Source organism: Somniosus microcephalus, chromosome 2 (assembly GCF_052327205.1).
Source record: "Somniosus microcephalus isolate GS21.2 chromosome 2, FLI_Smic_1.0, whole genome shotgun sequence".
In the NCBI taxonomy this organism is placed as follows: Eukaryota; Metazoa; Chordata; class Chondrichthyes; order Squaliformes; family Somniosidae; genus Somniosus; species Somniosus microcephalus.
Window position 1 is genome coordinate 111,352,846 of NC_140988.1, and position 24,291 is coordinate 111,377,136.

The window sequence follows — 24,291 nt, forward strand, 5'->3', positions numbered from 1 at the left end:
CTTCTGCCATTCAAACAACCTGAATGAAACCATCCCGCAACCACTAAGCCGGTCAAGGCAACAATGAGTGCAAAGACCAAACATGCACATTTTGAATACAGACACTTCTTTATTTCCCAAACTGTGTCTCATTTCCGCATGACAAAGTAATAGAAAGAAACACCAAAAAAAACAGTAATTCACATAATTGGCTCTCACAACCTGGAGACAATGTCCAAAACAGTAACAAAAATTTGACCACGACCCTCGGCCTTCAATAAAACAATGAAATACATTTTGCGACACCTCCTACTTTTTTCCCTTCGAGGGTGATCTGCCTCCACTGAGAAATTGCCCCCTTCCCACCCTGCAGTTCCTCCGTAATGGGACCCCAGTGGCTGCAGAGCAAGATCGACCCGCCCCTTTAAGAACTGACCGGCGCCAGTGTGTCTGTGTTCAATCGCTAACTGACAGCACCTGCGCTGCGCCCGTCCTCTGAGGTAGCGCCTCGCTCCTCAGGCGTAGCGACTTAAGAGAGTTGTGTAGCACCTGATTTAGCGCTCCAATCACCTCCAGGGGCGAGAGAGGCGAATTTTGCAGCCGGCGGCGATAATTTGCACTGGGCGCTAAACTTTGCGCCCGGCCGATATTCGCGCCTCAAAATGGGCGATACCGAATTTCTCCCCCATTGTGTCTGTCTTCATGGAAGAAGACACAAAAAACTTCCCGGAAATAGTGGAGAACCAAGGGTCTAGCGAGAATGAGGACCTGAAAGAAATTAGTATTAGTAAAAATATAGTATTGGAAAAATTAATGGGACTGAAAGCTGATAAATCCCCTGGACCTGATGGCCTACATCCTAGGGTTTTGAAAGAGGAGGCTATAGAGATAGTGGATGCATTGGGTGTCATTTTCCAATATTCCACAGATTCTAGAATGGTTCCAGCAGATTAGAAGGTAGCAAATGTAACCCCACTATTTAAGAAAGGAGGGAGAGAGAAAACGGGGAACTGCAGACCAGTTAGCCTGACATCAGTAGTAGGGAAAATGCTACAATCTATTATTAAGGACATGGTAACAGAGCACTTAGGAAATAATAATAGGATTGGGCAGAGTCAAACAGGATTTACGAAAGGGAAATCGTGTTTGACAAATCTGCTAGAGTTTTTTGAGGTTGTAACTAGCAGAATAGATAAGGGGGAACCAGTGGATGTGGTGTATTTGGATTTTGAGAAGGCATTTAATAAGGTGATCAAAGCTCTGCAGTCCTGCCACATCCAGTCGTGAATGGTGATGGACCATTAAACAACTAACGGGAGGAGGAGGCTCCATGAATATCCCCATTCTCAATGATAGTCCAGCCCAGCACATGAGTGCAAAAGACAAGGCTGAAGCATTTGCAACCATCTTCAGTCAAAAGTGCTGAGTGGATGATGCAAATCGGCCTACTCCCGAGGTCCCCACCATCACAATTCGATTCACTCCACGTGATATCAAGAAACGGCTAAGCACACTGGATACAGCAAAGGCTATGGACCCCAACAACATCCCGGCTATCATGCTGAAGACTTGTGCTCCAGAACTAGCCGTGCCTCAAGCCAAGCTGTTCTAGTACAACTACAACACTGGCATCTATCTGACAATGTGGGAAACTGCCCAGGTATGTCCTGTCCACAAAAAGCAGGACAAATCCAACCCGACCAATTACTGCCCCATCAGTCTACTCTCAGTCATCAGCAAAGTGATGGAAGGTGTCATCGACAGTGCTATCAAGTGGCACTTACTAATCAATAACCTGCTCACTGATGCCCAGATTGGGTTCCACCAAGACCACTCGGCTCCCGACCTCATTATAGCCTTGGTCCAAACATGGACAAAGGAGCTGAATTCCAGAGGTTAGGTGAGAATGACTGCCCTTGACATCAAGGCAGCATTTGACCAAGTGTGGTATCAAGGAGCCCTAGTAAAACTGCAGTCAATGGAAATCGGGGGGGAAACGCTCCACTGGCTGGAGTCAAACCGAGCACAAAGGAAGATGGTTGATGGTCAATCATCACAGCCCCAGGACATCGCTGCAGGAGTTCCTCAGGGCAGTGTCTTAGGCCCAACCATCTTCAGCTGCTTCATCAATGACCTTCCCTGCAACATAAGGTCAGAAATGGGGATGTTCGCTGATGACTGCACAGTGTTCAGCGCCATTCACAACTCCTCAGATAATGAAGCAGTCCATGCCCGCATGCAACAAGACCTGTACGACGTTCAGGCTTGGGCTGATAAGTGGCAGGTAACATTCGCACCACAGAAGTGCCAGGCAATGACTATCTCCAGCAAGCAGGAGCCTAACCACCGCCCCATAACATTCAACGGCATTACCATCGCCGAATCCCCCACCATCAACATCCTGGGGGTCACCATTGACCAGAAACTTAACTGGACAAGCCACATAAATACAGTGGCAACAAGAGCAGGTCAGAGGCTAGGTATTCTGCGGCGAGTGACTCCCCAAAGCCTTTCCACCATCTATAAGGCACAAGGAAGGAACGTGATGGAATATTCTCCACTTGCCTGGATGAGTGCAGCTCCAACAACACTCAAGAAGCTCGATACCATCCAGGACAAAGCAGCCCGCTTGACTGGCACCCCATCCACCACCTTAAACATTCACTCCCTCCACCGTGGCTGCACTGTGTACCATCTACAAGATGCACTGCAGCAACTCGCCAAGGGTTCTTCGGCAGCACCTCCCAAACCCCCGATCTCTTCCACCTAGAAGGACAAGGGCAGAAGGCGCATGGGAACACCACCACCTCCACGTTCCCCTCCAAGTCACACACCATACTGACTTAGAAGTATATCGCCGATTCCTCATCGTCGCTGGATCATAATCCTACCTAACAGCACTGTGGGAGTACCTTCACCACACGGACTGCAGTGGTTCAAGGTGGCGGCTCACCACCATCTTCTCAAGGGCAATTAGGGATGGGCAATAAATGCTGGCTTTGCCAGCAATGCCCAGGTCCCATAAATGAATTTTTTAAAAAGACAAGAGGTTATTAAACAAAATTAGGGCTCATGGGATTGGGGGTAATATGCATGGTTTGAGGATTGGTTAATGGACAGAAAACAGAGAGTAGGAATAAACGGGTCATTTTCGGGTTGGCAGGCTGTAACTAGTGGGGTACCGCAAGGATCAGTGCTTGGGCCTCAGCTATTCACAATCTCTATCAATGATTTGGATGAGGGGACCAAATGTAATATATCCAAGTTTGCTGATGATACAAAGCTGGGTGGGAATGTAAGTTGTGAGGAGGATGCAAAGAGGCTTCAAGGGGATATAGACAGGCTACGTGAGTAGGCAAGAACATGGCAAATGGAATATACTGTGGAGAAATGTGAAGTTATCCACTTTGGTAGGAAAAATAGAAAAGCAGAGTATTTTTTAAATGGCGAGAGATTGGGAAATGTTGATGTTCAGAGGGACCTGGATGTCCTTGTACACAAATCACTGAAAGTTAACATGCAGGTACAGCAAGCAATTAGGAAAGGAAATGGTATGTTGGCCTTTATTACAAGAGGATTTGCGTATAAGAGTAAAGACGTCTTACTGCAATTATATATGCCCCTGTCAGCACAACTTCCCACTGGCGGCATGGGATCACAGAATCACCCCCAAAGAGAGGAAAATATGAAAAGCTGGTAATCTACAGGGAAGTGAGAGGGAGAGGGAGATAGGAGAACCTTTTGCAACTACTCTGGACCAATGTTCCCTGTAAGCTGTGCTTTGTTCTGCATGGCCTGTTTTCTTACTGCAATTATATAGGGCCCTGGTGAGACCACACCTGGAGTATTGTGTACAGTTTTGGTCTCCTTACTTAAGGAAGGATATACTTGCCATAGAGGGAGTGCAATGAAGGTTCACCAGACTGGTTCCTGGGATAGGGGGATTGTCCTATGAGGAGAGATTGAGTAGACTAGGCCTATAGGCCTAGAAATTCACTATAGCCACGTTTGGGGCGCCAGCCTCGCCAGGGCGCTAAAAGTAGCGCCCCGGAAGCAGTCGCGGCCGCCCACCGGAAATTCAGTTTGCGCGCCCCAGAGGGAAGCACGGCGCTACTGGAGGCGCCCCGCATCCCTCTTGGGGTACTGCATTTGAATATCGCTGCGCAACGTGCCGCAGCGCCACACACTGCGGCGGGGCGCGCTGCGGTACTGCAGGCCTTCCTCCCCTTCTTAAAGGGGAGGGGCCTTGTGCAGCGCGATCAAGGATCGCGAGTGCCGGCAAAAGAGCCCGGCACCAAGGAGAAGTGCCGGGCTCTTGGAACGCAGTCGGCACTCCGCGGGGGGGGGGGTGCTCAGGAGGCCGGGGACGGCAGCGCGGAGAGGTGCTGGCAGGCAGCTGCAAAAAAAATGGCCGCCCCGCACCTCTCCTTTAATTAGCGCCTCTACCACCGCAGGTAGGCCCCCCCGAACTGGTCGCAAATAGCGCCCGGCATTAAAGCAGGGGGCGCATCTAAATATCGCGATCGGGGTGTTAGCGGGGCGCTGTGCACACCGATGACGTCATCGGTAGCGGTGCAGCGCTAACGGCTAGCGTCGCCATTAGCATCCCACTGAATTTAGCGGGAGGCGTGGCCAGTGGCTTCCGACCCACTTAGCGCCCTCTTAAGGCGCTAACGGGTGGCGCAGCCCACTGAATTTCTAGGCCATATTCTCGAGTTTAGAAGAATGACAGGTGATCTCATTGAAACATGCAAAATTCTTACAGGGCTGGACAGGGTGGATGTTTCCCCTGGTTGGGGAGTCTAGAACCAGGGGTCACAGTCTCAGAATAAGGGATTGGCCATTTAGGACTGAGATGAGGAGAAATTTCTTCACTCAGAGGGTGGTAAATCTTTGGAATTCTCTACCCCAGAGAGCTGTGGAGGCTCAGTCGTTGACTATATTCAAGACAGAGATCGATAGATTTTTGAATGTTAAGGGAAGCAAGGGATATGAGGATAGTGCAGGAAAGTGGAGATGAGGTAGAAGATCAGCCATGATCTTATTGAATGGCAGAGCAGGCTGGAAGGGCTGAATGGCCCACTCCTGCTCCTATTTCTTATGTTCTTATGAATGGTGGGCAATCTCTGACAATAGCAACGATGTTTAGGGTTCAATGGGGTAGATCAGGGGGGTGATTTTGTCAATGGGGACGTGATGGAGGTGGGACTGCTGTTTGTCGGGTTTGAACCCTGCCTCCATCGACATCCGACCAACCCAAGCTATTTTCCCTTGATTGGCCTTGTTAAGGGCCCCCCCCCCCCTCCGAGCGGGCTTTGCAGGCCAATTAAAGGAAAGACGGTTACTGGTGATGTCAGCGAGTGACGTTTCATCTGTCAAGAGCTTTTGACAGATGAAATGTCATCGTTTGAGAGTTCTGTGAAGCTGTCAAACACTGACAATCTGTCTTCTAAGTTGAGACCTGGGACACAGGCTCACTTAGAGATCTGTCCTGAGCAGAAAGCAGAAGGCTGATACATTTGAGAATGCAGCAGCCATTCTGCTTTCTGTGCCAGAGAGAGGAGGGACTCCCAAGACCTGAAGGGTTGAAGCCTGGAGGAAGAAGCAAAGGTAAGTAAAGCTTTTAAAACACTTAAGACTCACCTCACACACTTACCTTTGCACACATGCACCCATCATTCACCTGCACACCGGACATCTCGGCCCCTCCGACCCCCTCCGACCCCCGGCTCACCTCGCTGACCCTGGTGAGGTTTGGAGCCGTCAGGAAGCCCACACTTTAGGTGGCAAAATAGGGATTATCCAAAAAACTGCCTGTTAACAGGCAGTTAATTGGCATTAATCCCCTTCCCGCCTCGAGGAGGTGGCTCCCAGCGCAGGTCGGGTACCCCCCTCCTGGGAAGATGGCACGGTGGCGGGTTGGGGGCGGGATGGGTACCTGCCCCCAGATTCTGTCATTTTCCCGGCAGTCCCGCCTCCATACCTGCCTCCCCAGGGCTGGCAAAATCGCCCCCTTTGAGCTTGCGTGACACTTTAAAATGGGTGATAGTGAATCATCAGCCCGTTTTACATATGTCCCAATTTTTATTTCCATTAAAGGAAATGGAAATAAAAATGTAAAATGAGCAGCCGTCTCGCTATTACCCATTTTACACTATCGCACAAAGTCATGATCTATCCCAATGAACCGGTGAAAGGCTGATTAAGCAACTTGCACCGTAGACCATCATCATGCGCACCATAGAAAAGTCCACCCTTGTGAGGTAACTTGTCTGTTCTGAGCTGATGGCTTTCTGGTGACAAGATGCTTTGCGTCACCATGGTTGTTCACCCCTTGCATACAGTTTCTAACAGTACAAACTATGGGATACAAATTGGTCATTGTTGTGCCATTTTCTCCCCCAAGGTCGCCTGAAAAAAACAGCAGGCAGCCCGAATTGTGAATCACCAGTCTGGGAGCTGCATGTGGAGCCGCAACAGGCGTCGGGCAGCTAGCCCAGATTATTCAGAGGCCCGAGGCCCAGGGAAGAGCCGGCTTGAATAGCCTGCTGACCAAGCTCACACATCAAGAGTTACCAGGGGGTGGCCTGCGCCCAAAGAACTGCATCCTAGCAAGAGTCAGGAGTGGAAAGAATCAAACAGGAAGAAAATAAAAGCTAAAACACCTCTCACAGGTTGCAATATAAAACAAACTATCACAGCACATTTCAAAATGGGGAAAGAACAGAGGCTCTTCATCCTATCAAAGCACAGGCTCACATTCTGAATCTGACCTAGGATGTGGAATGTATCTAAAAGAGTCAATCCATCAGTGCTCCCCAAAATCAAAAACATTTACTAATCACTGATACAGTAAACAAATGGCAATTTCTCATTCTTAAATTAAGTCATAGGCCTAGAAATCCAGTGGCCTGCGCCACCAGTTTGCGCCCAAAGAGGGCACTCAGTGGCTTTTGCGCCACTGGCCACACCTATCGTGATATTTAGCGGGGCGCTAATGGCGGCGTTAGCCTGTAGCGCTGCGCCGCCACCGATGACGTCATCGGTGTGCCCCGCTATCGCCCCGATGGCCATATTTGGTCGCGCCCGCCTCCTCAGCGCCGGCCGCAAATAGCGACCGGTACACAGGGGCCTACCTGTGGCGGTAGTGGCGCTAGTTAAGGTGGAGGTGCGGCCGGCCGCTTTTTCGGCGCCCGCCTGCCCGCACCTCCGTCCCCGGCCTCCTACACCCCCCCCCCCCCCCGCGGCATTGCCGGCTGTTTCCCGAGAGCCCGGCACTTCTCCTTGGTGCCGGGCTCATTTGCCGGCACTCCGAGCGGGGATCGCGCTGTTGCAGGCACCTCCCCCTTAACAGTGGGAGGAAGGCCTGCAGTACCGCAGCGTGCCGTGCCACAGCGTGTGGCGCTGCGGCCCTTAGCGCGCCGATATTCAGTTTCAGCGCACCAAGCGGGGCGCGGGAAGCCTCGTTTAGCGGCCCGCTTCCATTTGGGGCGCAGAAACTGAATATCCGGATGGCGCAAGTGGCTCCGCACGCAGCCCTGCAAGTTTATTTCCCTCAAGTGCCTATCCAGTCTCCCCTTGAAAACATTGAGTGTCTCCGCTTCCACCACATCCGTCGGCAGCGAATTCCAGGTCACCATCACTCGCTGCGTAAAAATGTTTTTCCTCACGTTCCCCCCTGTATCTCTTGCCCAAAACCTTAAATCTGTGTCCCCTAGTCCTTGTACCATCAACTAGTGGGAACAGCCTTTCCCCGTCTAGCCTATCCAAACCCGTCATAATCTTGTACACTTCTATCAAATCACCCCTCAACCTCCTTAGCGCTAATGAAAACAAATCCAGCTTCTCCAACCTGTTCTAGTAGCTAAGATCGCCCATCCCCGGAACCATACTGGTAAATCTCCTCTGCACCCTCTCCAGGGCCTTCACATCCTTCCTAAAGTGTAGTGACCAGAACTGGACGCAATACTCCAGTTGTGGCCTAACCAACGCTTTATAAAGGTTCAGCATAACTTCTCTACTTTTGTATCTTTATTTTAAAGTGTTGGGACTGAAGGCCGATAAATCCCCAGGGCCTGATAATCTACATCCCAGGGTACTTAAGGAAGTGGCCCTAGAAATAGTAGATGCATTGCTGGTCATCTTCCAGAACTCGATAGACTCTGGAACAGTACCCATGGATTGGCGGGTAGCTAATGTTACCCCACTATTCAAAAAAGGTGATAGAGAAAAGGTGGGGAATTATAGACCGGTAAGCTTGACATCGGCAGTGGGGAAAATGCTAGAGTCCATTATAAAAGATGTAATAGCAGAGCACTTGGAAAGCAGTGACTGGATCGGACAAAGTCAACATGGATTTACAAAAGGTAAATCATGCTTGACTAATCTACTGGAATTTTTTGAGGATGTAACTGGTAAAATAGATAAGGGAGAACCAGTGGATGTGGTGTATTTGGACTTTCAGAAGGCTTTCGATAAGGTCTCGCATAAGAGATTAGCGTGCAAAATTAAGGCACATGGGATTGGGGGCAAGGTATTGACTTGGATAGAGAACTGGTTGGCGGACAGAAAGCAAAGAGTTGGAATAAACGGGTCGTTTTCCGAGTGGCAGGCAGTGACTAGTGGGGTACCGCAAGGATCGGTCCTAGGACCCCAGCTGTTCACAATATATATTAATGATCTGGATGAGGGAATTGGATGTAATATCTCCAAATTTGCAGACGACACAAAGCTGGGTGGGCGGGTATGCTGTGAGGAGGATGTCGTGAAACTCCAGTACGATTTGGACAGGTTGGGTGATTGGGCAGAAACATGGCAAATGCACTATAATGTGAATAAATGTGAGGTTATCCACTTTGGTGGCAAAAGCAGGAAGGCAGATTATTATTGAATGGCAATAGATTGGGAGAAGGGGAAGTGCAGAGAGACCTGGGTGTTCTTGTGCACCAGTCGCTGAAGGTAAGCATGCAGGTGCAGCAGGCGGTTAAGAAGGCAAATGGTGTGTTGGCCTTCGTAGCAAGAGGGTTCGAGTACAAGAACAAGGATGTCTTGCTGCAGTTGTACAGGGCCTTGGTGAGACCGCACCTTGAGTATTGTGTGCAGTTTTGGTTGCCTTACCTGAGGAAGGACGTTCTTGCCATGGAAGGAGTGCAGCGAAGATTCACCAGGCTGATACCTGGGATGGCAGGAATGACGTATGAGGAGAGATTGTGTCGATTGGGCTTATACTCACTGGAGTTTAGAAGATTGAGAGGGGATCTCATCGAAACCTATAAAATTCTGTCAGGCCTGGACAGACTAGATGCAGGAAGGATGTTTCTGATGGCCGGGGAGTCCAGAACCAGGGGTCATAGTCTAAGGATAAGGGGTAAGCCATTTAGGACTGAAATGAGGAGGAATTTCTTCGCCCAGAGAGTGGTGAACCTGTGGAATTCTCTGCCACAGAGGGCGGTGGAGGCCAGTTCATTAAGTATATTCAAGAAAGAGTTGGATATATTTCTTAAGGCTAAAGGGATCAAGGGATATGGGGAGAAGGCAGGGACAGGGTACTGAATTTGGATGATCAGCCATGATCTCATTGAATGGCGGAGCAGGCTCGAAGGGCCGAATGGCCTACTCCTGCTCCTATCTTCTATATGTTTCTATGACTGCTTCCTTAAAAAGTATTCGTTACCAAGAATAACAATTGTTTTCTTACACAATACTGTAGGTTGGTGTCAGATTAAACTTAATACAGCATTATGCAGATATCATTTTAATAAAAAAACAAATATAAAATCAAAGTGGTGCGCGTTATTGTTGGTATGTGCAGAATGCCTCACGCATGTACCTTGAATGGTACGCTGCAGGCCCTGGGTGTGTGGAAGTTATGCAATACTATTCGCCATTGGCCCTTCCATCTAAGCGTGGCTGATGTGCCGTTACAATTCCATTTGCTAAAGCCGGTGGTTTGCCTGATTGGTCCTTAACGCAAGAGAAGCTATTCAAACTTTGAATAGTTTTTGTCTCTGTCAGCGACCAACAGGAGACGGTGATTGATGATCATACAAGATGTGTGGCAGTCAGTGCCGCCCTATTAAAGCTTAGCTATCACACTAACATGTCAAACAAATATATCCATTAATTTGCGATTTAATCCGCAACCCCATTTCAGAACTTGGTCAATTTACAAGGAAAGGAAATTCTGATCAGTACTGTGGCAGTGATTTACTGCCTGTCCATAAAACATTTAATCGTTCAAAACACTAATTAAGCTACTGTGCAAAGGTTGCATTTTAATGGATTTGAGGCGCCATTGATAAAATTTCTGTTCGAACTACAAAGATGGCCTTTTAAAGACTGTAGTTTGAAGTTTTCTTAATATGGATTTTAGATCTCTTTCTTGTGACTCAAATGTCTTAAAGAGCTCTGAATCATTTTGATACTTCCTATGAGAGAGTTAAAAGGCAATCTCCAGACTGGTAAATGATTGTTTATTATTTAAAAGTAAATGCTTTCTAAAAAATAGTTTATTTGATTTTTTAGCAGCTTTCCTTGATTAGACTCCACCATTAATTAATTGCACCTGAAATCCAATGTAGCCCAAAAGCAGTATTTGGGATATTTTGTACCACATAACTCAGAGAGAGGACCACGACTATATTTCAATAATGATTTTCTCCCCTCCTATCCTACAAATGGTAATGCATTGCCTGAAGATGGCAACTCATGCTAGAGTTCAATTCTACAGGTGATAACAATGTTGTTCTAGATCGCCATTCTTCATGGGTCTAGACAGTGAGTGTCAACATGTTGTTTGAGTGTGGAGAGCAATACAGCTGAGCCCAATCTTGTCTTTGTTCAATAGCCCCATACATACACATACAGCCCAGTAGGGGTCACAAGAAGATTTCACAAAGCTAGGGATGAGGAATGGCCATTTTGTTTCTCAAAGTAAATTAACACTTCCGTCATGACATCTAATTGCTTTATCATTAACTCCTATGTTTTACCTTGCTTGATACACTTTTGGAATAATCTATCACTCTGAATAGCAGGCACCCAACATGAAAACATGAACTTAAGCCTTCAAAGGGAGAAAAATGTGTGCGTGGGAGAAAAGCATTTTTTTTTTTAAAGCTGCGCTTATATCGAAAATATTTTGGGGACAAATAAAATTTTAACAAAGGTGTTTAAAATCTACTGAGTGAAGCATTCATCATACCATGTGCACATTAACTCCCTTCAGCAGAGGCAAGCAGTCCCCGTCAATGATTTCCTATCTATTCGGATTCTTGAGATGCCAAGTGAAAATGTAATTTAAAAATTTTCACTTCTGTCAGACTTGAGGTGTGCAACACTGTAAATGCCAATGAAAGGCAACAGCATTTTGACTGGCAGTGACATCAATGCTTGATTGACAACTTAAACAGCAGCTTTCTCTTTAGAAATGAACAGTCATTGCTTTGCACTGTTTTCATTTTTTTATCCCAATTTTTGTCAGAGTTTTAATGTTGGTTTTCTCTTTCTCTTTGAATCGTTCACCAAACCCAGTTGAAGACAGCAGATGGGCAACCCCGGTCCCAGACATCAACCCTCTTGTTCAAATCTCCACTAGTTTAGTTTTTTTCAAAAATGGTAAATTAATTCACTGAAATAAAAACAGAAAATGCTGGTCAGGCAGCATATGTGGAGAGAGCAACATGTTGAGAGTTTCCAGCATTCTTTTTCCCCCCGATTTCCAGCATCTGCAGAGCTTTGGATTTGTTACAGAAATGAATTCACTGCCCTGGCTAGATTAGCGTCTTCCACCCCCTTCAACTACAACTCATTAACACCTTTGCTAACACCATCAAGATAACTGTTTCACCTGTTGGCATCAATTATCATCAAGTTAAAATCTCTAAAAGCTCAGAATAGTACATTTAGTGCCAAGGCAATAAATCTGGCCATGTATGTAAATAGAGTAACTGGAAAACCTTCCAGATCAAAAGGATTGGTACAGGAGAGACAGACTACAAGCAGGACAGAGACTTTGAAAGAACATTGAGCTAGCAATAGAAAATCATTGAAAGCAGATAGGTGGGAGGAAGTGCAAGGAAGAAACAGGATCTCAGATAAGACAGATCATAGGGTACAAGGCATTCAACAGGTAGGTATGGACACAGATACTCAAAGAGATACACAGGAACCTGAGGTCAGGAATAGGCAGACACTGTGAGATGAGAGACAAAGCAAATCTGTAACAAAAGTTAGCTACATGAATACCAGAAGCATTAGAAATAATTTGCCAGGATTGGAGGCTGTAGTGGCAGTAGGGAATAATGATGTGGTGGGAATATCAGAAATATGGCTTAATCCAGAGTTTGGAAATCAATGCATCATTCAGGGGTATGGAATATTCAGAAATTAGAGCATCAGGTACACGTGGGAGGTAGAAGATGTTGATCCTGTGGTACAAAATAAACTACTCTGGTTAGACATCTTTAATGCAAAAAATATCAAGCCAACACAATCCGTATGCTATAAACCACCAGGTCAGAATAAGAAGAACAATTTGCTCTGTGCAGGGATAGGAAGGATATGCAAGAACAAGAAAGTTAGTTTAATGGGAATCTTCAGTCAACCTAATATAAACTAGGAAGACCCAAGTGGTTTCGAGTCAGAATCAAAAGATGCAGTACATGACTGCTTCTTGACTCAATATTTCAAGGAAGCCACGAGAGGCAATGATCATCTTGATCTGGTATTTGTTAATGATCCAGAAAATGCACAGGAAATGAAAGTCACAGCACCCATGAGGCACAGCGACCAAAGAATTATAAAGTTTAACACAATTTGGATGTCAGAAATACCTAAGGCCAGGAACTGGGGGGTCAATTTTCTCACGGAGGTGGGTTTCGGTTTAGGTGGGTTCGAAACCTGCCTCCACTGATAGTTTTGAAAAAATTGCAATTTTCCCCTGATTGGCCAGTTGATTTCAGAGGTGTGGGTTGCCCTTGGTCAATTAATGTTTTGGGACTGAAACTCGCCTCTGCTGACATCACTTTTCCAGCCTCTTTTAAGGGCAGCTTGCTGCCTTGGATCATTCCACTGGATTTCTGCCAATGCTGCACCACCTGCAACATATTTTGAGAAACCACAATGTCCAATTCAAAGGCAAGGGCCTCCTCCTGCTCCTCCTCCTCCTCATCCGAGGAGGCCTGGAACTGAACCACTTGCTCATCAGGAAGCTGCAAGCCACGACGCTGTGCGATGTTGTGCAGTGCACAGCAGACCACGACCATTCTGGAGAGCCTGTATGGTGTTATACGGCAGGGCTCCACGTGATCGGTCAAGGCATCAGAAGCGCATCTTCAACAACCCAATGGTTTGCTCGATGATGGACCTAGTCGAAGTGTGGCTGGCATTGTAGCGCTCTTCGGCCTTGTTAGCTGGCCTCCTGATCAGCATCATTAGCCACTTCTTCAGGGGGTAGCCTTTGTCACCAAGGAGCTATTTGTTAAGTTGGTTTGGTGGATTGAAAAGCGGAGGAACACTAGAGTGCCGCAGGATGAAAGAGTCATGGCAACTACCACAGAACTTGGCGCAAACATGCAAAAACTCCTTCTTGTGGTTACACACCAACTGTACGTTGAGGGAGTGGAAGCTCTTTCGGTTGACAAAGATAGCTGGGTTGTGATGGGGTGCGCCTTTGCGAAAAGGGCATCGGTAACCTGCGTGATGCATCTGAGGAAGGATGTTCTTGCCATGGAGAGAGTGCAGCGTAGATTCACCAGACTGATACCTGGGATGGCAGGAATGACGTATGAAGAGAGATTGGGTCGATTAGGCTTATATTCGCTAGAGTTTAGAAGAATGAGAGGGGATCTCATTGAAACTTATAAAATTCTAACAGGACTAGACAGACTAGATGCAGGAAGGATGTTTCTGATGGCGGGGGAGTCCAGAACCAGAGGTCATAGCTAAGGATAAGAGGTAAACCAATTAGGACTGAGGTGAGGAGGAATTTCTTCACCCAGAGAGTGGTGAACCTGTGGAATTCTCTACCACAGAAGGCAGGTGAGGCCAATTCATTAAATATATTCAAGGAGTTGTTAGATATATTTCTTAAGACTAAAGGGATCAAGGGATATGGCGAGAAAGCAGGGGCAGGGTACTGAATTTGGATGATCAACCATGATCTCATTAAATGGCGGAACAGGCTCGAGGGGCCGAATGGCCTACTCCTGCTCCTATCTTCTATGTTTCTATATTTCTAACTGTGGGCGGCCGACTGGGAGATGCCGCTGATGATCTCTGGAAGGAGCCTGAGGCAAAGAAGTTGAGTGCAGTGGTGACTTTGACAGCCACTGTTAAGGGTTGTCCACCCGTTACTCTGGGCACCAGGTCTTGCTGCAGCAGTCCGCAGATCTCTCGGAACACCTCTCGCAAAAGTCTCGGCCTCCTTTGGCACTGCTGCTCACTCATGTTGAGGTAGCTCTGCCTCTGTCTGTAAAGCCTCTGTTGGGGGTATCTCCTGCGGCAAGGTGCCTCGGTGCGCTGGCGCCTTCTGCCTTGTGCAGCATCAGGTGGCTGAGCAGGAGGTTGGGGCTCCTGCTGCTGTTGCTGAGCTGCCTGGTTCTGCTGCTGCCGTGGATGCTCCTCATCCAAATCTGAGATCCATGGTGAAAGAAAATGAATGGTTCCCATGCTGCTTGCTGATGCCTCCGTTGGGGAAGCGCTCATTACAAGCAGGGAGAGTATCTTCCAAGGAGGTCCCACAGTTGATAGATATAAGCTGCAGCACCTCCAACTTTGGAAGGCCTGCTAAAAGTTCTGAAAGAGCTTTTAAAGCAAAGTTCTGCCACCTGCAACTAATTCCTGATGAAATCTCCGATTTAATGGTGGAGCTGCAGCTGTGAGGTGGCCAGCCACTTGTCAACCCGCCAGGTTTAGCTGCTGTGGTTTAGGAGGGTCGTGAAACACGCTGAAATGGTCAAAAAATAACGAGGGCCTCTCAAAATAGGATTAGAGAGGCCCGTAAAGACCAGTTAAGCCTCTTAACAACCTCTCTGGCCAGCTGGAGGCAGGACCGTTTCCCACCCTGCAAAACTGGCACCGCAAAATCGCGCGGAGCCAGGTTCCAAACCCGCACTCATTTTTTCAGATTTTCCCGCCTTTCCCGCCTCCAAATCAGCCTCCTCAGGACTGAGAAACTTGCCCCCTAGGTATCTAACTTTAAAAGGGCTAAATTCAATGAAACTGGAACAGCTAAAGCAAATAAATTTGGGGAGGTTGTTCAACAACACTTCGCTACAAGGCAAGTGTGACAGCTTTACAGATATATGGGTTGAAATTGATGTGCATTGCGCCCATTTCTTGAGCTTAAAATGGACGCAAAGCACACCAATTTAGCAGTCACCTGATCTGTACAAGCATTGGTTCCACTGCTCAACTCAAGGGGCCTGTTATTTAGGTGACCTGGGCAAACGCCTAAAATGGGCGTTAGGCCCCTTGTATTTGTTAATGAGGGACCGAAGACCTCTTTTACAAAATTAGTTATCGAAAATCAAAATATGATTGGCAGAGTCAACATGGATTTATGAATCTGTTAAGAGTATTTTTGAGGTTGTAACTAGCAGGGTAGATAAGTGGGAACCAGTGGGTGTAGTTTATTTGGATTTTCAAAAAGCATTCAATGAGGTGCCACACAAGAAGTTATTACACAAAATTAGGGCTCATGGGATTGAGGGTAACATATTTGCATGGATTAAGGATTGATTAACAACAGAAAACAGAGAGTGGGAATAAACGGGTCATTTTCGGGTTGGCAGGCTGTAACTAGTGGGATACCGCAAGGATCAGCGCTTGGGCCTCAGCTATTCACAATCTATATCAATGGATGAGGGGACCGAGTGTAATATATCCAAGTTTGCCGACGATACAAAGTTAGGTGGGAAAGTAAGTTGTGAGGAGGATGCAAAGAGGCTACAAAGGGATATAGACAGGCTAAGTGAGTGGGAAGAACATGACAGATGGAATACAATGTGGAGAAACGTGAAGTTATCCACTTTGGTAGGAAAAATAGAAAAGCAGAATATTTTTTAAATGGTGAGAGACTGGGAAATGTTGGTGTTCAGAGGGACCTGGGTGTCCTTGTGCACAAATCACTGAAAGTTAACAGGCAGGTACAGCAAGCAATTAGGAAAGCAAAATGGTATGTTGGTCTTCATTACAAGAGGATTTGAGTATAAGAGTAAAGACGTCTTACTGCAATTATATAGGGCCCTGGTGAGACCACACCTGGAGTACTGTGTACAATTTTGGTCTCCTTACCTAAGGAAGGATATACTTGGCTTAGAGGGAATGCAACGAAGGTTCACCAGATTGATTCCTGGGATGAGGGGATTACCCTATGAGGAGAGATTGAGTAGACTAGACCTATATTCTCTAGAGTTTAGAAGAATGAGAGGTGATCTCATTGAAACTTACAAAATTCTTAAAGGGCGTGACAGGGTAGATGCAGGGAGGATGTTTCCCCTGGCTGGGGAGTCTAGAACCAGGGGTCACAGTCTCAGAATAAGGGGTTGGCTATTTAGGACTGAGATGAGGAGAAATTTCTTCCCTCAAAGGATTGTGAATCATTGAAATTTTCTACCTCAGAGACCTGTGGATGATCAGTCGTTGAGTATATTCAAGACAGAGATCGATAGCTTTTTGGATACTATGGGGATCAGGGGCTATGGGGATAGTGTCAGAAGGTGGAGTTGAGGTAGAAGATCAGCCATGTTCTTACTGAATGGCGGAGCAGGCTCAAAGGCCCTACTCCTGCTCCTGTTTCTTATGTTCTGATGAGTGAGGCAGGTGTCGGGCCTGCCTCACTCAGGATTCTTTAATAGCTCCCGCAGCTGCCAAATAAAGGCAAGTTATTTTTTTAAAACCCTTCCTGTGGAGCCAGAAGCACGAATGCTTCCCAATTCCACAGGCGTCACGATCCTCCTCCCCTCAAGTGCGCACTCCAACCCCACTCCCAGTATCTGCCAGAGGGCTGCTGCTGCCGTCGAGTCATGCAGCCCTAAATTGATTTTCCTTTGCGGGCAAGCTGGCTGTGGAGGTGCGACCAGTGCCGACAGCTCGCCCTGAGTATGCCGAAGGGGCTCGATGACCAATTTCTATCGATCCTCGAGTATTTTGATTCAGGTGCGCATTTGAAAATGGGCCCAGACTAACTTCAACACCATAATGCTGAGCATGCAGGATAATTACATTCCTAAAACCAACAAGCTCAGACTAAATAAATGTAAATGGATTAACCGACAAATTAAAAGTGAAATAAAGAGGAAAAACAGCCTGTACAAATTCGGCATGAGTAAGGAGAACGGCTCAATGGGATGAACAGAGGGAAATGCAAAAACAAGTTAAAACAGCAAAGAGATTTCTGGAAAAATAGTGTGGCAGCTGAATCTTGGCATTAAAAGCAAAATGTTCTTTCAGTATCACAACAGTAAGAGAAGTGGTGAAAACCATAAAAATATGTAAACATGCTGAAAACTAATGATGAGCACAAAATAGTAAATACTCTGAATGACTACTGCTTCCAAGTATTCATAAGGGAAGGAATGAGCAACATGCCCTCCCCAAACAAAGAGATCCTGAGTAAAGTCAATGATTTATTTAGTTATAAATGAGATGGAAGTCCTTGACAAGCTAAATGGGCTCAAAACAATTAAATCCTCAGGTACAGATGGAATTTATCCCAGAGTGATAAAAGAAACTCTGAAGGAGACTTGAGAGGCACTTGACAACCATTATGAGGGAGTCAGTGGACATGTGGGGAGATTCCAGTAGACTGGAAACAAGCCAACATTGTACCCATACTCAAACAGGGGGACAAAACAGACACAGGCAACTACACACACATTAGTCTTGCTTCCACTCCATGTGAAATAGGGAATTGATTATCAAGAGTAAACCTGAGGATGATCTATACAACAGTAACCTAGTTTACTGCAGTCAGCATAGATCCTGCCTGACCAGCCTCTGGAACTTCTCTGAGGAAATGATTACCCAAGTGGTCTGTGGGGCACCTCAACTTCCAAAAGACTTTTGATGAAGTTCCGCACGAAAGGCTATTAATTAAATTCAAAGCTGTGGGTATTCAGGGTAAACACTGAGAATGGATATGAAACTGGCTGAAGGCTAGGAAACAACTACATATTCTGAGTTGGGGTAAGTAGAGTGGGATGTCTCAGGGCTCAGTGCTGGGACCATTACTACTTCTAATTTACATAAAGGACTTGGATTCAGCAACTCAATGCAAAGGGATCAAATTTGCACATGATGCTCAAGTAGGAGGGACTGTGGAATTGGAAGAGGCAGCTCAGAAATTACAGCATGAGTTGGACAGATATGCAAGTGGAAGAACAATGTTAGGTGTAATTTAGTACAGAGCAATAGAAAGTGCTACACTTAGGAAGGAAAATAGACAACTATACTCCATAAATGGCATCGAAATAGCCAAGGATGATGTTGAAAGAGATTTAGGAGTGTTAGTCGACACGACCCTAAACATGTCCAACCAATGCAGAGTAACAATCAACAAAGGCAATAGAAGATTGAACTGCATAGCCAAAACAGTAGAATACAAGTCAGAGGAGTTAATGATCAAACTTTATAGTGCTCTGGTCAGACAACATCTAGAATACAGTGTCTAGTTCTGGTCAGCATGAAACAAGAGAAACATTGACGCACTGGAGGCAGTTGAGAGAAGAGCCACAAAGCTGATCCCAGTATCTGGGGTCTGAGTTATGAGGAAAGACAGGAGAAACTTGGGCTTTTCGGCCTAGAAGGTAGTTGACCGAGAGGTGATCTTGTAAAGGTATGTAAGATTGTTAAGGGTAGAGAAAAAATGTAGCATGAATATTCCTTCTGGCCCAACAAAAATTTAAAAAAGGAAAACCTTGCCCTTTCTGATCAGTCTCAAGAGGTTCCTTTATGAACCGTTGGTTTGACCACTCAACCCCTGGAAAAACTGGGACTAGCATTCACTTCCTAAGCTCCACCCATTTCTCCATGAAAGTTCCAATTGCATAAAACGGCATGGTCCTAATTTGCATACGTAAACACCCTCTCACCTGTTCTGGGCAGGCATCCTGGGAACTCATTTAAGGCCTGCCTGAAAAATGAATCAGGCGGCAAATGGTTGTCCAAGGTCCCCACCAGATTTTGCTCTGCCAGTCACCTATTTCTTAGGTGCAGAAGTTGCAAAAGTGGGATTAATAAAAAGCAGTAGATAAAATAATTTTCATTATGTAATTTGGAGAAATTAAATCTACAAAATGTAACTGTGCTGGCGTAGGAATCAATCAGATAGTAAAGCCAAGCAGAAACTTCTTGCTATATTTATGGTGTCTGTTTATTCACTGAACAGCCAAAATAAATTCTTCTACTTGTATATTCCTTTCCATTAAAAAAAAATGTTCTCCAAATTTCTAGTGTGCCAGGCATCAATTCCCTGGCCACCATTCAAAACATGCTTACTGTAACACTGGGCTGGATTTTGCCAGCCCTGGGGAGGCGGGTATGGAGACGGGACTGCCGGGACAATGGCAGAATCTGGGGGCGGGTACCCATCCCGCCCCCCCCAACCCGCCTCCGTGCCATCTTCCCAGGAGGCGGGTAGCTGACCCGCGCCGGGTCCCATCTCCTGGAGGCGGGAAGGGGATTACAGCCACTTAACTGCCTGTTAACAGGTAGTTAACAGGCAGTTAAGAGGATTATCCCCATTTTTCCAGCAGAGGCACGGGCTTCCCGACCTCAGGAAACCCCGCCAGGGTCAGCGAGGCGAGCAGTGGGTCTGCGGGGTGCAAAAGTGTGCTGTGGAGGTAAGTGATGGGTGCAAGTGTGGAGAGGTGAGTATGTGAGTTGAGTGAAAAGTGATAGAAAATGTTTACTTACCTTTGTTTCTTCCTGCAGACTTCAACAGTTGGGGAACCGGAGACTCCTGCATCTCACCGGCTGAGATGACAGATGCCTGCTGCATTCTCCAATGCAATAACCATCTAATTTCTGCTCACAAAAGAGGTTTGATGTGTCTTGAATACAAGGGTCACCGAGGCAAGCAGTGGGTCTGTGGGGGCACCTCCAACGTGCCCCCATTGGCAAAGTCACCCCCGCTATTTCTAGTTAACAACAGAAAATGCTGGAAGCACTCAGCAGGCCAGGGAACATCCGTGGAGAGAGAAACAGAGTTAACGTTTCAGGTCTGGGACCCTTCATCAATGCTGCCTGGCCTGCTGAGTGCTTCCAGCATTTTCTGTTGTTATTTCAGATTTCCAGCATCCGCAGTATTTTGCGACTATACTATTTCTAGTTATATGCACTGACTAGATACTGCTGGTTGCGGATGCACAACAGTGAGTCCACATCAGTCTTCTTACCCTTTCCACTGTTGCAAATGGTTAACTATTAAACAGTAACAGACACAATGAAAAACTAGCAGATCATCTGTGGCATTGCTCATGGAGATTCAGACAATAATTTTTTTTATAACATTAGGCTTGTTATCAACAAGATATGACAGGTGAACGTGTTACAGGAAGGATGTGTGCTCTATATGCAAGTCTTTCAAAATATTATAGACATGTGCAATGAATATTGCAATTTTCATAAAGCAGTTACCTTCGGTAGGGCGTATTTGGGTAATTTCATCTGAACAAACTCGCTTCGCCGGTAAGAGACATAATACTTTGTCCGATTTCCAGAGGTTGACTGGGAAAAAAAAGTTCAAGAACACCAACATCAGAGTAATCAATACTGAAAGGGAGAAACGAACACAAATGTAAAGATTAGCCACTGAAAAACGAACAAATAAATGTGAACTTTTAAACAAGCCTTTTTAGAATTTGAATTTCTTTCTTTCTTGCTTTGGTTCTTGCCCCATTTAACTTGCTTAATTTCACCTCACTTGTTCGGACTCTCCGGCCATAGGGATGGACAGACAACTTGAACCCAGCCTTGCCAGTGTCAGTCAGTAACCATCCAGTAACCAGGATCCTGACAATAGTCTCAGGTTAGTCTGCCCTTCGATTATACTTCCACTCTCCTTGGGGAATCTTCTGCTCTCTGCTGATGATGCCGGATCCCTAACCCCAAAAATACACTAATATATAGAGTATTGTTTTGGTGCTTTCTAATGAAATTTAACTGACCAGACCAGACCTGATTATCAAACAGGAAAACATCCATTTATGGAGAAAATTTGGCAGAGCTGTAAATCCTCATGGGACGTTTATTTACACAGGATATTAAAATAGTAACTAAATGTCACTCAATCAAATATCATGTAGCAACTCTCAGACGGTAGAAAAATGAGAAGCTGGGAACACTTTTAAGCACCAGTGACCATCGATATATAATTCTGTCACAGAATTTGATGTGGGTTAAGAGTAGGAGCGAGAGATAGCAAAACAAATGAATGCACATACAACAGCCTATTTAAAGAAAGCAGAATTTAAAGACGCAGAAGGTTGAAATGGGGAAAATAAATTACCAACAAAAAGGAACACTTTTTAAGATGCATTTACAAGTGTGGAAATTAAGCGGAAACCTCAAAGAAGTAGAAAGTTAATATTAAAACTTGGACTTAAGTGGTTAAGTAGTTTAGGTTAAAGTAGCATAAAGGAAAATACAAGCAAAGGGAACACAAAGAAGGAGAAAGACAGTAGACAAATATATGAAAATAACTTTAAAAAAATTAAAGTGAGAACTTGGGATAAAAGCAAAAATCCAAAAAAGAAATTGCAAGCAATTATAGAAGGAATAAAACCTGTGTGTGTGCGTACGTTTGTGGCACCCAAACCATTAAAGATCAAGTGAGACGCCTTAAAGATAAGACAGGTGTACTGGGGAAAGAAATACACACAATGGAAATTGTAGCTTTTGTTACATAAAAAGGTATTTTTAGCAACTGGAGATAAAACTGAGCAAAACAGAGATTAGTAATGATTTAACAAGTGGAGGACTTGAATATCCCTAAGACAACACAACTAAGTGGACTGAATCAAGAAAAGTAAAGGAATTAGAATAAACTACAGAGTGCTGAAGGACACAGCTGCCAGACTGGGCCTGCGGCAGGTGGTGAGAGAACCAACATGAGGGAAAAACCTACTTGGTCTCGTCCTCACCAATCTACCTGGCGCAGATGCATCTGTCCATGACGGTATTGGTAGGAGTGACCACTGCACAGTCCTTGTGGAGACGAAGTCCCGTCTTCACGCTGAGGACACCATCCATCGTGTTGTGTGGCACTACCACTGTGCTAAATGGGATAGATTCACCTAGAAGGACAAGGGCAGCAGGTGCATGGGAACACCACCACCTCCAAGTTCCCCTCCAAGTCACACACCATCCTGACTTGGAAATATATCGCCGATCCTTCATCGTCGCTGGGTCAAAATCCTGGAACTCCCTACCTATAGCACTGTGGGAGTACCTTCACCACATGGACTGCAGCGGTTCAAGAAGGCGGCTCACCACCACCTTCTCAAGGGCACTTAGGGATGGACAATAAATGCTGGCCTTGCCCGCGACGCCCACATCCCGTAAACGAAGTTAAAAAAAGACCTAGCAGCTCAAAACTGGGCATCCATGAGGTGCTGTGGGCCATCAGCAGCAGCAGAATTGTATTCCGCCACATTCTGTAACCTCATGGCCCGGCATATTCCTCACTCTATCATTACCATCAAGCCAGGGGTCCAACCCTGGTTCAATGAGGAGTGTAGAAGAGCATGCCAGGAGCAGCACCAGGTGTACCTAAAGGTGATGTGGCAACCTGAGGAAGCTACAACACAGGACTACATGTATGCTAAACAGCGGAAGCAGCAGGCTATAGACAGAGCTAAGTGATCCCACAACCAATGGATCAGATCAAAGCTTTGTTATTCACTTTGGTAGGATGAATAGAAAAACAGAATATTTTTTAAATAGTGAGAAATTATTAAATGTTGGTGTTTAGAGAGATTTAGGCGTCCTCGTACAGGAACAAAGAAAGTTAGCCTGCAGGTACAGCAAGCAATTAGGAAGGCAAATGGCATGTTGGCTTTTATTGCAAGGGGGTTCAAGTACAAGAGTAAGAAAGTCTTACTACAATTGTACAGGGCTTTGGTGACTAAAATGAAAGCCTTTGGAAAAAGGAACACGATCTGAATTGGATAAAGCATTGTCTAAACAAAGAACGCTCAATGCTACTAGTTCTAACTAGACAATTGTGAGCAGCAGAGTACTCCAGGGATCAGTCCTGGAACCTCTTCTGTTCAGAATATTTATAAATGATCCAGATAAAAGTGTTAAAGATTAGTAGATAAAATAATGCCATGTGGAGGAGCCAAGTGTTTGAAGGAAAAGCATAAAAGGAGATCTCTGGAGACTTGAGATGAATAACAAATAGATTTTAATATTGAAAAGTGCATGACAAAATATATTGGTCCTAAAATAGTAAATAACATTTTTTTAAATGCGTATCGTTAAGGTGAGACAGGAAAAAAAGATTTGTGTATAATAACTGATCAAGCATTGAAAGTATCATTTTAATACAGGGCAGCAGATGTTAATAAAAGACAAATCAAATGTTGGGGTGTAATATAGATCTGTATAAGTCCAATGATTTGACTTTGTCACTGTATAAAACATCAGTGAGATCACACACAGAGTATTACATTAAGTTGTAGTCACTGCACTTAATAAACTATTCAGAGGCCGTGTATAGGATTAAGACAGCAACAAAGACTATTTCAGGTTTCAAGTCACTGACCTATAAAGACAGCCCCTGTAAAGGTAAAGCACAGAAGATTGAGATATGAAAATCTTTAGTTGCTTTGTATCACTATCATAAAATGTACTTCTGAAGATCACTTCTGCTTGTACGATGTCGGAGCACATGACGACAAAAATAATTTAAATCTCTTTGCGTGTAAACACCCTGGGGCTCAATTTAATTTTAGGTGCCCAGCGGGTGGCTGGGATGAGCCAAACCAGAGCTATGAGGCAGCTTGCTGGTTGGGGAGGGCGTGAAATCGCTGGCTCCTACGTGGAGCCAGCTGACAGTCGGAACCTGTGGCAGGGGAGTGGGGGGGTGAGGTGGGGGGGGGGGGCAGGTGATCCCGGGAAATGCCACGCCTTGGCTGGCTGTGGGCCAGAACATTATTGTGTCCATGCAAAGGCACCACCCACGCCCCCCGCCACCCCCAACCCTCTCCTCCATAATCAGAGAATGCACACAATCCCCTGAAAGGGTGCAAAAAAGCCTGTGTAAAAGCATAGGAAGCCATGTGCGCATTGAAAGCCCAGAAATGC

The 24,291-nt window shown here is 45.8% G+C and overlaps 1 protein-coding gene across 1 annotated transcript in view; it reads right to left on the bottom strand.

Annotated features, from left to right (window-relative positions):
• sorcs2 (sortilin-related VPS10 domain containing receptor 2) overlaps nucleotides 1-24,291 on the bottom strand; it is an 879,651-nt gene that overhangs the window by 201,764 nt on the left and 653,596 nt on the right. The window contains exon 8 of the mRNA XM_085964704.1: nucleotides 20,620-20,709. Coding sequence (XP_085820830.1) covers nucleotides 20,620-20,709 — 90 coding nt within the window. The remainder of the gene's footprint in view (nucleotides 1-20,619; nucleotides 20,710-24,291) is intronic.